The sequence below is a fragment of the Thunnus thynnus genome, chromosome 10 (genome assembly GCF_963924715.1).
Source record: "Thunnus thynnus chromosome 10, fThuThy2.1, whole genome shotgun sequence".
Lineage (NCBI taxonomy): Eukaryota > Metazoa > Chordata > Actinopteri > Scombriformes > Scombridae > Thunnus > Thunnus thynnus.
In genome coordinates this window covers 9,055,290-9,071,780 of record NC_089526.1, presented here as the reverse complement: position 1 = coordinate 9,071,780, position 16,491 = coordinate 9,055,290, and the positions used below count along the sequence as shown (strand labels likewise).

Here is a 16,491-nt window from a genome sequence, read left to right as displayed (position 1 = left end):
AATCCATGATTCAATTTGACTTTTGATTTTAAGGTCACGACTGGGTTCAATTTTTGATTTAAACATTTTTTTTCAGCACCGATGACTATGCCATTGTTAGACTATCGAATCTTGATTTGTAAAGATCAACCAATCATTGGTTTTATGCCCTGATAACTGTCATTTACATTTTCAAATTCTTCTTTAAAAAGATGGTATCAAGTGTGATATAACCACTATGTTTTTTTGTAATGTACCACACTAAGGCCATGTGATCAAATTTAAATACTTTATTTAATATGTAATAATAACATTCGTTGTTAACATAATTCACATGAAAGGCACACTGGTGAGTTGAGGGAAGCAGGAGGATTTGAAATGTTCTTTTTTTCTTCAGTGGGCGGGTGGAGAGAAAAAAAAAATACTGGGAGAATCACTGATCCTGCTTTTGATTTCAAAGGTCTGACTCGAAAGCTCATTTCGATTGATTTTTGATGTGGAATTGAAATTGTAACACCCCTAGTAACAATGGTGTTGAATGTCCTCCACTTGTACACAATTTGCCTGACAGTCAACTGGTGGAGTCCAAACTCTTTAGATATGTTTTTTTTTTTAACTCTTTCCAGCCCAGTGAGCATCAACAACTCTCCTTCTAAGGTCCTCAGAAATCTCCTTTGTTTGAGCAGTGGCACACTTCCACAAACCTGTTGTGAAGCTCAGACTTTGATTGTGAAGATCCAGATTTCACTTCTTCAAATAAAGCAGGGCCTCCCAGACGCACACCTGAATGTCATCTGATTGATTGAAACACCTGACTCTGATTTCCCCTTCAAATGAATTGATAATCCTAGAGGTTCACAAATATGCAACATTGTATCATTTTACACAATAAATAAATAAACAAGTGAAAGGTTTTTGTCTCACTTGTTTAACTGATGTCTCTTTATCTAGTTTTAGGACTTGCATGAAAATTTGATCACGTTTTAGTCATATTTATGCAGAAATAGAGCAAATTCTAAAGGAAACTTTCAAGCACCAGTGTAAGTTAATGTAATGTCCTCTGAAGTGATGGAAACACAACTGTGTGAGTGTGTGTGTGAGTGTGTGTGTGTGTGTGTGTGTGTGTGTGTTTTAGGTGTGGGAGATATTGCCCTAAAATAATATCACAATATTTGAGGGTATTTCTTCGATAATACTCCTGGAGGGATTTTTGTCTCTCCTTGTACTCAACAAGGTGTTTTAACTTGAGGTGGTGAATCTTTTGTCCACAACCCAAAGATAATCAGTTTACTATTATAGAAGACTAAAGAAACCACAAAATATTTAATATTAATGTTTAAGAAGCTGAAATTAGATAAGGTAGATGAGTATTTTTTCTTCAAATGACTCAAAATAATTAATAGATGATTAAAATGTAATAACTGGCAACTAATCATTTAATCAACTAATAATCGCAGCTCTAAAAGAAAGTACTCTGGAATATGTTTGATCTTTATTAGAAATTAAAGTTGAGAGATTACAGGAAATGAGGGGAGACAGAGGGGGGGTGTATCTGAAAGTTGTATCCAGGGTCCATTATGTACGTGTAATATATTATGTATGTGTAATATATAATATTGCTGTAGACAGGGGAGTCACTAGAGATTTATGGTTAGGGGGGCTAAGCCTTTACCAGGGAGGTCTGGGGGGAGGATTTTTTTTTTAACGGCCCCAAAATGTCTGTTTGTCATGAATTTTTAGAGTAGCAATAGGTGAAAAATCAACACAATAGATCTGTCTCTTCATAGTTGGTAACAGGCACGGATCTAATATGACTTGAATGATATTCATCCACTTACAACAGGCACAGATCAAGCAAAGGCATTGAAGTCAAGGAATGCTATCTCCTCTCTCTTAGATAAGTTGCAGGTCATAAACAGACTGATGTTTGATGTGTGAACTTCTAAAACTAAAAATGTCATAGAATCATTTAGGCTAGTTTATGCCTAGTATGAGTAATAGGCCTATGTCATAAAATTCAGTATTAATTTTAACTGAAAGCTTAGACAACTCCCACTCGCTTTCTTCTTGATCACTAACCTCCATCAGACCTGCTCCTTCAGCCCTGTCAGTCTCATCCATCTTCCTCCTCTCTCTCTCCTCGCCTGTTTTCAGTGACACGTTATTTTATTAAACTCACATTTACAAGAACTCAAGGCTTAATGAGTGATAAACCAGTTTAAATTTGTATTTGTCTGAAAATGGCAGAATCTTCTCACCTGACTGGCATTCAGCGGAGCTGCCGCCTTTTTGAAGAAACGTCGTATATCCATCTACAGGTTGAGGAAATGAGGGATATAAAATTGCGTTATGATCACCACAATGTGACCTTTTCACTGACATTAACTGATTATAAACAACTATCTATGCCTACTTATATGATTGTTTCGAAATACTTAAGAGGCATATAAAAGCAAAGTATGTAAAAAGCTGTCAATAACATTATTTCTATCTCTTTCATTCGTTCACACTTTGGCTGGCTGGCTCGTCAGCTAGTTAGTACAGTGGAAACCGCTTATAGTGATCACGTTAGTCTGGGTCAAATTAATCACTATAAGCGGATCGGATGATAATTATAACCGATTTTTTTTCCTTTTCTTTATTTCTCATGCAGATTACCATCTAATTGACATTTGTATATTTATTACACAAATAAAAAAGTAATGAAATGGCCAGCTTTGCTATTTACTGTAGCTGTTTCAAAATACAGTTTCACTGCTGATGCCTTCACGACTCATTTTAAAATGACAGAGAGAGAGAGAGAGAGAGAGTAGCAGTGGTCAAGCGAGCTAGAGAGTGGATGAGGAGAGCGAGCAGTGGTAGTGTGAAAACCGGTGAATAAGAGGAATAAAACGTTATTTTCTGATTGTTTTACGGCGGTTACAAATAAACACACCCCGCACCTCCGCACCCCTGATAATGGTGCCGCAGCCGCTAATTGCAACATCATATGTGTATCATGGGGGTAAGGAAAAAAATAATAAAAAATAGAGTTACTGTAATTTTATTTTCTTCCTCCATGTTTTCATGTATGAAAAGACCCAAAATGAACTCTGTAAGCGGACTACTGATTACTATAAGCAAATTATTTAAACGGAATTTGTGTAGGAATGATTCTGTCCTGAGCTTTTTGATCCATATAAGCGGTTGATCACTGTAACTGTGATTATATAAGCGGTTTGCACTGTATAATGTGAGTGTTATATAGCCCATCCTCTTGTCTTTTCCTCATATAAACCTAAAGTTAGCTAACGTTAAGCAAGAAACAAACGTGTAACAACTTGATAGCTCGCTACATTGACCACCATTTGCCATAAATTCATTTTGGAGCTTGGTATCTTTACTCTGTAACTACTTACTATCTCACTCTGTATATTATGTTTATCTTGATAAAATCTTCACCAACTTCTTGTCACTTCAGTAGTTTCTTACTACCATCACAGTCTCTACTAATCATTTCAGCTAATCTGACGGTTTCTCTATTTCAGCTTCATGACCCTCAGCAGCAGTAACTGATAAAAATACGATGGAGGAAGGTAAGTGCACAGTTATTATGTACGCAGTGATCTCACTAAATGTTATACACTAAAGTTATACTCTTGTCTATCGCAAGATAAACGTAAAATCAGAATCTGACAATAATTGAACCATGGGAGGATATTTTGAACAGGTCATCTTGATCAAGGTTTTTTAAAATCCACTCTTTCAAATTAATACTGTATGCATTTTAGTTTGCTAAACCTCATATGAAACATGTTCTGATATATGCTGATTAAGGCCTCATAATATCTTTAATCTGTCAACTTTGTGTCATGTTTCTTTCTCTACTCAGAGCTTTTTGTGGATAAACATCGAGTCGAGCTAATCCAGAGAGTGACCAATGTTGCACCAATTTTAGATGAACTCCTCGAACATGATATTATAAATCAAGTAAATTATGATAAAATCAGGGCTAATCATGACTCTCAGGAGACTATGAGGGCACTCCTTAGTGGCCCCTTGGAATCCAGTGGAGTTAGAGGAAAACAGATCTTCTACAAAATTCTGGAGAGAAACGAGCCACATCTTATTGATGACCTCAAGAGAACGGAGAGTGAGACTGTGATGGATGTGAAAGTCATGGATACAGTGCAAGTGAGTAAATCCTTAGTCATCTAAAGCAGTATAATGTAAGTGTGGATAGCATAGTTTGTGCTTTCAGATAATCACTGTTTCATTTTTGAGACTCAATTGGTGAATACAATTGAAAATCTAATTAAGTGAATATAATGTACAGTATATAGTTCATAAACACAATACTTTGAATATGAGCCCAATATATCATTTGATTACACTTTTCTTGCTTTTGAAATGTTTCTGAAATCCTCACAGGAATACCCCACTGAAAATCATTATTTACTCGCCCCCTGTGGGCCTAAAATTTGGCTTTGAAAAGTTTATAGTTTGCTCCTTTTGTAGATGACAGCAGCTGTATTCAGATTCACAGAAGTTACAGTGGATTCCAATATTGAATCCACTGTAAATCACTGCAAGAAAACATCAAAACAATCACAGAAACTTATCAAACCACTCCCGCTGCATAACTCATTTATCTACTGTTCATTCATATAATCAGTATTTTCCAAACAATCGTTGTTGTGCCAATAAATCACTAAGTATGTTTCTTCTGGTGGAGCTATGAAGCAGAGATAATGTAACATGGAAATAGTGTTTTTAGCTATGCTGTGGAGAAACTACAAGTGTTTGGAACAACATTATAGATCACTGGTGGAGAAATTAAAGGTAGATTAATTAGAGTCACAGTGTTACTCTGTTCCTTTAACCAATAACAGAAAAACTGAAGTAAGGGAACTCCCTGCTCATCCTGTGTATGTATCTAAATTCATGTCATTACAAGGATCAATTCTTGGACCTCTTTAAATGAAAATCTACATCCATCCATAATATAAAACATTATTACATGACTTCTATGAAACTCTACTGGAGGGATGAACACCATTCGTCCAAATGATTTTCCATTATTTGGTGTTTCAGTGTTGGTGGTGGAGAGCGCTGTCTAAATCGTCAGTCATGGTATTCATGATAGTAGAGCAAACAAACACTTCACATCCTGTCCTGCTTAATACTGTATGATTTACCTTTTTCATTTTCCAGGTAGACCAAATGATGGATAAGAAGCTGCTTATTGAAATATTGAATGATTTGAGCTCTGAGGAGTTTGAGAAATTCAAGTTGCTCATTGAATTGGAGAAAGATTTCCCGCTCATCTCAATGAGCCGACTGGATGTGGCAGACATGCAGGAAACTGTGGAGCTGATGGTGGAGATTAACAGCCGAGAGTGTGTGGAGGTGACCAAAAAGGTTTTAAAGGAGATGAACAGGACTGATCTGGTGCAGAGGTTGTCAGATATCAGCTCAAGAGCTAAAGGTAAGACAAAGAAGACAAAAACATGAAAAACATTAAACTGGCACACAATGCAGTCACATGTGTCTCATAAGTTTTATAGTTTATTATGTAAAGATAAAGTAAATTAGCTGGGTACAATATTTTGTAAGTTTGGGCATAAACAGTACAATAACAAATATATCCAAAACCATTCAACCTTGTTGGAAAATCTTCAAGTAGCTCTGCACATTATTATTATTTCATTGTTAAGGAGGGTTAGTGGAATGAAAGTCTTTGTATTATAACTGATGTTAAATACATTTCTAATAAGTCTTTTGATATTTATTTCCTCCTCAGAGAAACACTTGGAACATCCAGACAGTGGATCCAGACACATTCAGAGAGTGAGTAATGTCACATCAGTCTGACTTTACACAGCAGTAGATGAAGATTGACAATCATCTTCATCTTGAACATTATAATTGATGATACAAACAAATTTTTCCTCACATAAATAGTTCTCTCACAGAACTGAAGCTATTTTCACATGAGGTCTTAAGCAAGAACGTTATTCACTAATAATGTTAAGAATTTTGTGTTATATCAACCACAAGGAAAATATATTTTTTTTCTTGATTTATTTTTATAACGTTAACAGAAGGTATAATATATGATGACAATAAAAACAAGAAATTAAAGGAAAAGATGCAACCAGCCATGTTCTCACAGCTTCTCTGTTGTAAAATCAAAAGGCTCATCACAGTTTTGGGATCATAGTCTTTGAAAGAGTTACAGCCAGGCAGTAAAATAAAGTCATGATCCTGTTTGTACAGATAAAATAATTGTAAAAGAGACAAAAGTTTGATGTTACTAAAGAAATGTAAACACATACAAGTAGTTTGTAAAAACAGTTATAACAGTTATACAATATATATATTGTCTATTTGACAAATATTATTAATTCCATTATTAGCTTGTATAACATTGGTGATGTAATCTCACCACATCCACATTTCTAAAACACACTCATCAATGAATCTGTAATCAATAAAATTAAGAGATTGTACATTTACCCAATGAACATTTTCTTTGTATTTTCCAGGTAGAAACAATGACGTCTGTTATAGAGCTGCTTTTGGAAACACTGGCTGGTTTGAGTAACAGGGAGCTCGAGGACTTCAAGAAATTACTCCTGAGACAAAGTTACCTCTATAAACCCTACTTAGAGATCTCATGGATGCTGCCCATGATGACAGACATGCGGGACACAGTGTTTATTATGGTTCAGACCTTCGGCCAACAGTCTGTGAAGAAGACCAAGGACATTTTAAATAAGATGAACAGGAGAGATCTGGTGCAGAGGCTGTCAGACAGCAGCTCAGGACCCAAAAGTAAGACAATAAAGACAAAAAACATATTCAAATCATAAAACTGGAACAAAACATGTGTCTCATGAGTTAATAAGCTATGTTGTAAACTGTTCTTCTTTATTTGAAATATTATGATTTATAATGTAGAGAAAAGAAGACAGTATCAGATGGTATACATAATATATTTTATTACTAATGTGAAATATGAAAAGATATTGTGGGACAAGGAGAAAATATTATTAATGAATTATATGTATCATATATATTATATGTATATGTATTGACTGTTGAGGAGGCTTCAGTTTTATTTTGTGTTGAACCCTTTGTATTGTAATATTTTAAAGAACAATATAGCCTGATGTTGATCACTTACTTTTATTTCTTTTCTTCCTCCTCAGAAAAACACTCTGTGGATGAACACTTGTCTGCACTGATCCACAAAGTGAGTAATATCACATCAACCTGACCTCATGCAGTAGAGCTTTAATTCAATAACATGCAAGTTTAAAATCATATTTATCATCACATAAATGGTGATTAATGAAACTAAACTCAGTTTCTCACAGAATTGTGAGACAAAATGCAGAAGATGAAACTGAGAAAACAGTTCCTGACTTGTGCTGCCACCTTTTTTACAGTTCATCAAGAACATGTGATGTTAAGATCAGGTGGCTCATTTCAGTTTTTGACAGCACAGTGTGTTTCCCAGAGTTACAGCCTGGAATTAAAATAAAAAAACATAAACAAGTTTACAGATATTAAAGAATATAAAGTAAGACAAATCATAATTACCAGATGTATCAGTGGTTCAGGTGATCTTGCAGAAAAAAACATTTCTTAAAACATCCAAATGTCTAAAATAATGACATTGATACTGTCGATGCAAAGAGATAAATCTTTAATATTCCCAGTGGAGAAATAACATATTTTCCCTTTGAATGTACTCTTTGAATTTTCCAGGTAGCAACAAAGACGGCTGTGAGAGAGCTGCTTTTAGAAACACTGAATGATTTGAGTGATCAGGAGCTAACGAAACTTAAGTGGCTCCTGCAGTTCATTTACTTCAAGGAGGACCTTCCATGGATCCAACTGGAGTCAGCAGACAGGACAATAGTAGTGGATCGGATGGTGGAGAGGTTTGGCCAACAGTCTGTGGAGGTGATCAGGGAGGTTTTCATGGAAATGAAGAGGACTGATCTGGTGCAGAGGCTGTCAGAGACCAGCTCAGGACCCAAAGGTGAGATAAATAAGACAACTGTCATGTCACATTCATTTATAATAATTAATAAATCTGCAGGAGTACAAAATATTAGATAAAGCAATGGAGCAACAACATATAGGCCACCATGACAGCAGAAATATAGATTTGACTCAACACCTCCCTGACACAATCTCAACAAAAACAATATGAGCTTCACAAAGTTAGTTGGTACTTCATTTCATTTTTGAAGTGGTTAGTTGAACTAATTCAATTTACTTGTATATACAAAATAATAAGACAAAGATCACTTCAGAGGGAAATGTTAGAGCTCATTATTACCAGTCTTGTGTTGTATATGGTCAGATAGGAACTTGGCTAATGTTGTCTACATCATTTCACTTGAATATGTTGTGTTGTATTTTTGTATAGCTACGATTTGACTTAAACTTGGCTCCACTATGGACACTCATTCTCATTCATCCCCTCTGTAATTTCTGTAACCAAGGCCTCCTCCTGTCTTCCATCCACACACCTGTAATCCATCTGTGTCATGTGACGTGTGCAGTGTCTGTGTATTTTATTTTAACACCCTGACTGAGTGTTTTGTCAAACCACATTGGTCTCAGTCATGAAGTGTTAAAGGCTTTTTATTATACTTGGGAGTCAGAGTATTATACTGAGGACAAGTACACGTAAAGGTTACACACAGTGTTTATTATGTAATTACAATGTTCATTAAATGTGTTTCAGCTGCAGGATCATCAGTTGAAGTGTTTGGTGTAAAAACCACAGAGGGAGGTAGGTACCATAAGACATTTTAAACACTAATAACAAAATTACAAATATTATTCCTTTAACTAGGAGTAAAGATGACAGATTTGAATCCTTTCCTCAAAGCTCTGTAGTTATTTTAATCTACATTTCATTATGTGAAGCTTTAACACTGAGTTTAATAACAAATGTGACGTCATGTTGATAAGTGTTCATCAGGTGAAAGTGGTAATTGATTTTTAGGATGTTACTATTGAGCAGATTTTCTCTTCCTTCTGCAATTAATCCTTAATATTAGAATTAATTTAAAGCAAGATAGTCTGATAGTGTCTGATTATATTACCTGGTGGTAAACCAGGCATTCATGAGTCTCGTTTTATTTCCTTCTCTTCAGAGAAACACTCTGTGGATGAACAGTGGCCTGCACTGATCCAGAAAGTGAGTAATGTCACATCTGTCTGACTTTACAGATACAACCTTCATTCAACAGATGCAGGAAAAAACATGTTCAACATTATAAATGATGATACAAACAAATTCCTGATTTTCACCAGCTGTTTCTCTTAGAAGTGAAGCTACATTCAAGTTGCATCATGTACACATGAGGACTGAAGCAAGAACGTTGTTAACTAATAATGTTAAAAATCAGTGTTACCTCTTCCACTGGTGAAATGTAAACTGTATATATCCACATTTATAAAAACACACACATTGATGAGACATAAACAGAAAAATCTGTAATCATCCCAGCTGAGAGATTGTACATTTGCCCAATGAACATTTTCTTTTTATTTACCAGGTAGAAACAATGACGTCTGTTATAGAGCTGCTTCTGGAAACACTGGCTGATTTGAGTAACAGGAAGAGCTTCAAGAAATTACTCCAGAGTCGAATTCACCTCAGCAAACCTTACTTAGAGATGCTCATGAGGGCAGACATGCAGGACACAGTGTTTATTATGGTGCAGACCTTCGGCCAACAGTCTGTGAAGAAGACCAAGGACATTTTAATTCAGATGAACAGGAGAGATCTGGTGCAGAGGCTGTCAGACAGCAGCTCAGGACCCAAAAGTAAGACAATAAAGACAAAAACATATTCAAATCATAAAACTGGAACAAAACATGTGTCTCGTGAGTTTATAAGCTATGATATAAGCCATTCTTTATTTTAAACATTATGATTTATAATGTAGAGAAAAGAAGACAAAATCAGCTGGTGTACAAAATATATTTGATTGCTTATGTGAAATATGAAAAGATATTGTGGGACAGGGAGAAAATATTAGTGATGAATTATATGTATCATATATATTATATGTATATTTTTTAACTGTTGAGGAGGCTTCACTTTTGTTTTGTGTTGAACCCTTTGTATTGTAATTTTATAAAGAACAATATAGCCTGATGTTGATCACTTTTATTTCCTTTCTTCCTCCTCAGAAAAACACTCTGTGGATGAACACTTGTCTGCACTGATCCACAAAGTGAGCAATGTCACATCAACCTGACCTCATGCAGTACAGCTTTAATTCAATAAGATGCAAGTTTAAAGTCATATTTATCATCACATAAGTGGTGATTAATGAAACTAAACTCAGTTTCTCAGATAATTGTGAGGCTTTTTCAAAGTATTAATTAAAAATTAAAATAAAAAACATGGTATTAAAAAATATAAAGTAAGACAAATCATAATTACCAGATGTATCAGTAGTTCAGGTGATCTTGTAGAAAAACTTATTTAAAACATCCAAATGTCTAAAATAATGACATTGATACTGTAGATGCAAAGAGATAAATCTTTAATATTCCCAGTGGAGAAATAACATATTTTCTCTTTGAACATACTCTTTGAATTTTCCAGGTAGCAACAAAGACGGCTGTGAGAGAGCTGATTTTAGAAACACTGAATGATTTGAGTGATCAGGAGCTAAAGACACTCAAGTGGCTCCTGCAGTTCATTCACTTCAAGAAGGGCCTTCCATGGATCCAACTGGAGCCAGCAGACAGGACAGAAGTAGTGGATATGATGGTGGAGAGATGTGGCCAACAGTCTGTGGAGGTGATCAGGGAGGTTTTCATGGAAATGAAGAGGACTGATCTGGTGCAGAGGCTGTCAGAGGCCAGCTCAGGACCCAAAGGTGAGATAAATAAGACAACTGTCATGTCACATTAATTTATGATAATTAATAAATCTGCAGTACAAAATATTAGATAAAGCAATGGAGCAACAACATATAGGCCACCATGACAGCAGAAATATAGATTTGACTCAACACCTCCCTGACACAATCTCAACAAAAACAATATGAGCTTCACAAAGTTAGTTGGTAATAATAATAATAATAATAATAATAATAATAATAATAATAATAATAATAATAATAATAATAATAATAATAATAATAAACTTTATTTATAGAGCACCTTTCATGACATAAAATGCAGCTCAAAGTGCTTTACAAAAGAAATATAGATACATACATGCCTACACACAGACACAGACACACACACACACACACACACACACACACACATATATATATATATACACACACATACACATACATATATACATTAAAAACGGGGGATACATAAAAAATATAAAATCATAGATGTAAAACAAAATCAATTAAAAGCAAGGTCATAGAAGTAGGTTTTGAGCTGCTTCTTAAAACTGCCAATTGAGGTTGCTTGTCTAATATGAGGAGGGAGCTTGTTCCAAATCCTCGGTGCATCACTACTGAAGGCAGCATCACCATACCTCTTGCTGTTCGTCAGTGGCACCCTCAGCAGACCGGCATCATGCGATCTGAGGAAATGATTTGGAACATACTCCAATAGGCAATCTGACAGGTAGGAAGGTGCTAGCCCATTCAGAGCTTTAAAAACAAGTAAAAGAATTTTAAAATCTATCCTCAACATTACTGGGAGCCAGTGCAAAGATGCTAAAACAGGAATAATGTGACCTCTTTTACTGGTTTGGTTAGAATTCTTGCTGCTGAGTTTTGGACAAGTTGTTGTTGTTTTTTGGCAAACCAGTATAACATGCGTTGCAATAATCTTAGTGTCAGAGTACAAAGGCATGAATCAGTTTCTTCCCATCCTCTAGGGAGAGGTAGGGTCTGACTTCTCTGGTACTTCATTTCATATTTGAAGTGGTTAATTTAACTAATTCAATTTACTTGTACATACAAAATAATAAGACAAAGATCACTTCAGAGGGAAATGTTAGAGCTCATTATAACCAGTCTTATGTTGTATATGGTCAGATAGGAACTTGGCTAATGTTGTCTACATCATTTCACTTGAATATGTTGTGTTGTATTTTTGTATAGCTACAATTTGACTTAAACTTTGCTCCACTATGGACACTCATTCTCATTCATCCCCTCTGTGATTTCTGTAACCAAGGCCTCCTCCTGTCTTCCATCCACACACCTGTAATCCATCTGTGTCATGTGACGTGTGCAGTGTCTGTGTATTTTATGTTAACACCCTTACTAAGTGTTTTCTGAAACCACATTGGTCTCAGCCATGAAGTGTTAAGAGTATTATACTGAGGACAAGTACACGTAAAGGTTACACACAATGTTTTTATAATGTAATTACAATGTTCATTAAATGTGTTTCAGCTACAGGATCATCAGTTGAAGCGTTTGGTGTAAAAACCACAGAGGGAGGTAGGTACCATAAGACATTTTAAACACTAATAACAAAATTACAAATATTATTCCTTTAACTAGGAGTAAAGATGACAGATTTGAATCCTTTCCTCAAAGCTCTGTAGTTATTTTAATCTACATTTCATTATGTGAAGCTTTAACACTGAGTTTAATAACAAATGTGACATCATATTGATAAGTGTTCATCAGGTGAAACTGGAAACTGATTTTTAGGATGTTACTATTGAGTAGATTTTCTTTTCCTTTTGCAATTAATCCTTAATATTAGATTTATTTTAAAAGCAAGATAGTCTGATAGTGTCTGATTATATCACCTGATGGTAAACCAGGCATTCATGAGTCTTGTTTTATTTCCTTCTCTTCAGAGAAACACTCTGTGGATGAACAGTGGCCTGCACTGATCCAGAAAGTGAGTAATGTCACATCTGTGTGACTTTACAGATACAGCTTTCATTCAACAGATGCAGGGAAAAAAAAAACATGTTCAACATCATAAATGATGATACAAATCAAATTTCTGATTTTCACCAGCTGGTTCTCTCAGAACTGAAGCTACATTCAGGTTGCATCATGTACACATGAGGTCTGAAGCAAGAACGTTGTTAACTTATAATGTTAAAAATCAGTGTTACCTCTACCACTGATGAAATGTAAACTGTATATATCCACATTTATAAAAACACACATGTTGATGAGATGTTAACAGAAAAATCTGTAATCATCCCAGCTGAGAGATTGTACATTTGGCCAATGAACATTTTCTTTGTATTAACCAGGTAGAAACAATGACGTCTGTTATAGAGCTGCTTTTGGAAACACTGGCTGATTTGAATATCAGGAAGCTCAAGAACTTCAAGGAAGTCCTCCGGAGTCACTTGAGGCTCACAAGACAACGTTTTGACATCCCACGGTGGCTGATGAAGACAACAGACATGCAGGACACAGTGTTTTTTATGGTGCAGGCGTATGGCCAACAGTCTGTGGAGATGATGAAGAAGGTTTTAAAGGACATGAACAGGCCTGATCTGGTGCAGAGGCTGTCAGACTGCAGCTCAGGACTCAAAAGTAAGACAATTAAAACCAAAAAAAGTATTGTGGGACGGGGTGAAAAAATATAAGTGATAATGTCTGCGTCATTGTTGTGATTTAAGTATAATTTTGTAAATAATTTGTAAATTAGTACAAAGCAATATAGCCAGATACAAAGTGTTTCTAGTCTGTTTTTCATCAATCACTCATTAGTCATTTTATATTTCTTTTCTCCTCAGAGAAACATTATGTGGATGAACAGATCTCTACACTGATCCAGAAAGTGAGTAATGTCACATCTGTCTGACTCAATACAACACAGCTTTTATTCAATAGTTGAAGGTTGAGAATGATTCTCATCTTAAACATTTTAAATACTGATACAACCCAAACTCATGATTTAAGCTGAATATTTTTCACTGAAGCTGTATTCAAGCTGCAGTTTTATCCATCAGTAATGTTTGATATCTTTAACACTGAGGATTAGATGAGGAAATGTCAACATGTACATTTTTCCTGAGTTTCTTCTTCAGCTTTGACAGTGATCTCACAGATAAACATATAACACCCACATCTACACTTACATTCATGAGATGCAATGAGAAACTATTTTAGAGGGTTTTTTTCTAGTGGATTGAATATACTGTATGCCTCATTAATGTTTTGATTATTCCAGGTAGCAACAATGGCAGCTGTTAAAGAGATGCTTTTGGAAGCCCTGAAGTATTTGAGATATCAGGAGTTCAAGAAATTCAAAGAGGTCCTGCAGTGGACTTTCTGCCAGATGAACCTCCCAGACAGCTCACTGAGGTTGAGTTATACAGCAGACAGAGAAGCCATAGTGGATCTGATGTTGCAGAACTGTGGTCAACAGTCTGTGAATCTGATGAAGAAGATTTTCAAGAAAATAAACAGATCTGATCTGGTTCAGAGGCTATCAGACACCAGCTCAGGACCCAAAGGTAAAACAAAGAAGACAAAAACTGTCACATTACACAATCACATGTGTCTAATGAATATATCTAATAATTTATTTTAAAAACGTACAGTAAATCTGCTTGAGTGCAAACTTCATTTAATCACCAATGTAAAGTGTGAGAAAAGTAGTAGGCAGGGGGCAACAAATCATTAATTTAATCAACACTTCTCTGACATCTGACATCTGGTAGGAATCTAACTTTAGAGAGCTAGGCTATCTTCAACTTTGAGTAGAAGTTAGTTAGTCTAGCTTGCTAGCTTACACTTTCTGAGTGGAAAACAAATTTAACAGCTCACAAATGTTAAATAATGTAAAGTGACAGAAGTCTTCAGTTGCTAATGTTACATAACCAAGGCTATGTGGTATCATCGTTATCAGACTACGACATTCTCCAGTCAGTAGCACAGAAGGGAAGTTAACATTGCAGCTCTCAGCTGTCAGTCAGCCACTCCTAGAGCCTGAAACTCAGATGCTAATTTCACAAATGTTTCCGAAGACGGTTTTATCCTCTTAGAGAAATGAAAATGATACACAATAGCTGCAGTATCATTATGGATTATGTTTCCTTCCAAACAAAGTGAGGAGAATTCCAGTTACAGTTTGACTTTAAGGGGAGGCAAAATATTAGGTACAATTGACAGTATAATAAATTGTATCAATGCTACATGCTTGGACCCAAAAAATGACCATGGAATTGAATGAACACCTCTCTGACACACTGAATATTATAATTTGAAAACACTGTGAATCCTATTTGACATCAAATAATTGTGAGGTAATCATCTTTACATAAAGACGGTCATATTTGTTGCAGGACTTTTATATTGGATTCTATTAGATTTCAAAGGTTTTAATGATATGATATCCAACCTCTCTTCTCTCTGTATGATTATTGTTTATGATGTCAGAAGCAGCAGAGGAGATTTTAGTGTTATTGCAACTAAATCTGACTAAACCTGATTATAGTCTGATGTTTAATCAGTCTTGAGTCATTTTCTATTTTCTTTCTCCTCAGAGAAGCAGAGGTCTTCACTGCTCCAGAAAGTGAGTAATGTCACATCAGACACACTTTACACAACACAGCTTTCATCAAATAGCTGCTGGTTGAAAATGATCCTCATCTTGACCACTTTAAATAATGATACAAACCAATGGTATCATTTCATCAGACGGTGCTCACTGAACTGAAGCAGGATTCTGATTGAGCTTTTGAGCTGAAATATTATATCGACCAATAATGTTATAATAAAGTCTGTGCTATCTCTACCACTGAGGATGACAACAGGACAACTAAATGTTTAGGACGTGTATGTTTTTCCAGACTTTCTTATTCAACTCTGATGGTAAATAGGTGGAAAGAGTTTTTAAAGCAGAAATATCACAGCTGCTGTTGAAGCAATAAGAACATGTGATCAGGTGTCTCATTCCTACTTTTGGCAGCACAGTGTCAGAAAGAGTTGGAGACATGCAATAAATCACAATTACTAATAACCAGTTTATAGAAATAAATGAAATTAATCACACTGTGCTCACACTTTGTCTTTATAAAATCACTGTAGATTAATCACAGTATTACTTTGTGTAATATATTAATATTAGTTGTTACAATACTCACATGATTTAAATGTTTACATTGATGCAAAGACATCAGTGTTTTATCATTACAGTGGAAATATTACATAAATGTCCTCTGATCACTTTTAATCCATCAGGATGTTACGATGACACCAGTTAAGGAGAAACTTTTGGAAACACTGGAAGAATTACGTTTTGGGGAATTCTTGCAATTCAAAGACATCCTGCAGAAACTTCAAATGAAAGAATTCCCAAGAATCCCAAGAGTCCGAATAGAGATGGCACAGAACAAAGTTGACTTAGTGGAGCTGATGGTTGAGATCTGTGGTCAACAGTCTGTGGAGGTGACCAGGGAGGTTTTAAAGAAGATGAACAGGACGGATCTGGTGCAGAGGTTGTCAGACACCAGCTCAGGATCCAAAGGTAAGTTTTGCGAAAACAAAACCCCTATACAATTCCAATATCAAACCTTTGATATGC

General features: G+C 35.4%; 1 protein-coding gene across 1 annotated transcript in view; it reads left to right on the top strand.

Moving 5' to 3' along the window:
- The window catches only part of LOC137191006 (A-kinase anchor protein 9-like), a 29,392-nt gene that overhangs the window by 1,765 nt on the left and 11,136 nt on the right, over nucleotides 1-16,491 (top strand). Inside the window, exons 2-20 of the mRNA XM_067600787.1 lie at nucleotides 3,507-3,554; nucleotides 3,988-4,152; nucleotides 5,173-5,446; nucleotides 5,762-5,808; nucleotides 6,507-6,795; nucleotides 7,173-7,216; nucleotides 7,735-8,011; nucleotides 8,726-8,773; nucleotides 9,141-9,184; nucleotides 9,546-9,816; nucleotides 10,186-10,229; nucleotides 10,607-10,883; nucleotides 12,378-12,425; nucleotides 12,794-12,837; nucleotides 13,205-13,493; nucleotides 13,697-13,740; nucleotides 14,134-14,419; nucleotides 15,452-15,480; nucleotides 16,149-16,434. Of these exons, the coding sequence (XP_067456888.1) occupies nucleotides 3,994-4,152; nucleotides 5,173-5,446; nucleotides 5,762-5,808; nucleotides 6,507-6,795; nucleotides 7,173-7,216; nucleotides 7,735-8,011; nucleotides 8,726-8,773; nucleotides 9,141-9,184; nucleotides 9,546-9,816; nucleotides 10,186-10,229; nucleotides 10,607-10,883; nucleotides 12,378-12,425; nucleotides 12,794-12,837; nucleotides 13,205-13,493; nucleotides 13,697-13,740; nucleotides 14,134-14,419; nucleotides 15,452-15,480; nucleotides 16,149-16,434 (2,800 nt within the window). The 5' untranslated portion in view covers nucleotides 3,507-3,554; nucleotides 3,988-3,993. The remainder of the gene's footprint in view (nucleotides 1-3,506; nucleotides 3,555-3,987; nucleotides 4,153-5,172; nucleotides 5,447-5,761; nucleotides 5,809-6,506; nucleotides 6,796-7,172; nucleotides 7,217-7,734; nucleotides 8,012-8,725; nucleotides 8,774-9,140; nucleotides 9,185-9,545; nucleotides 9,817-10,185; nucleotides 10,230-10,606; nucleotides 10,884-12,377; nucleotides 12,426-12,793; nucleotides 12,838-13,204; nucleotides 13,494-13,696; nucleotides 13,741-14,133; nucleotides 14,420-15,451; nucleotides 15,481-16,148; nucleotides 16,435-16,491) is intronic.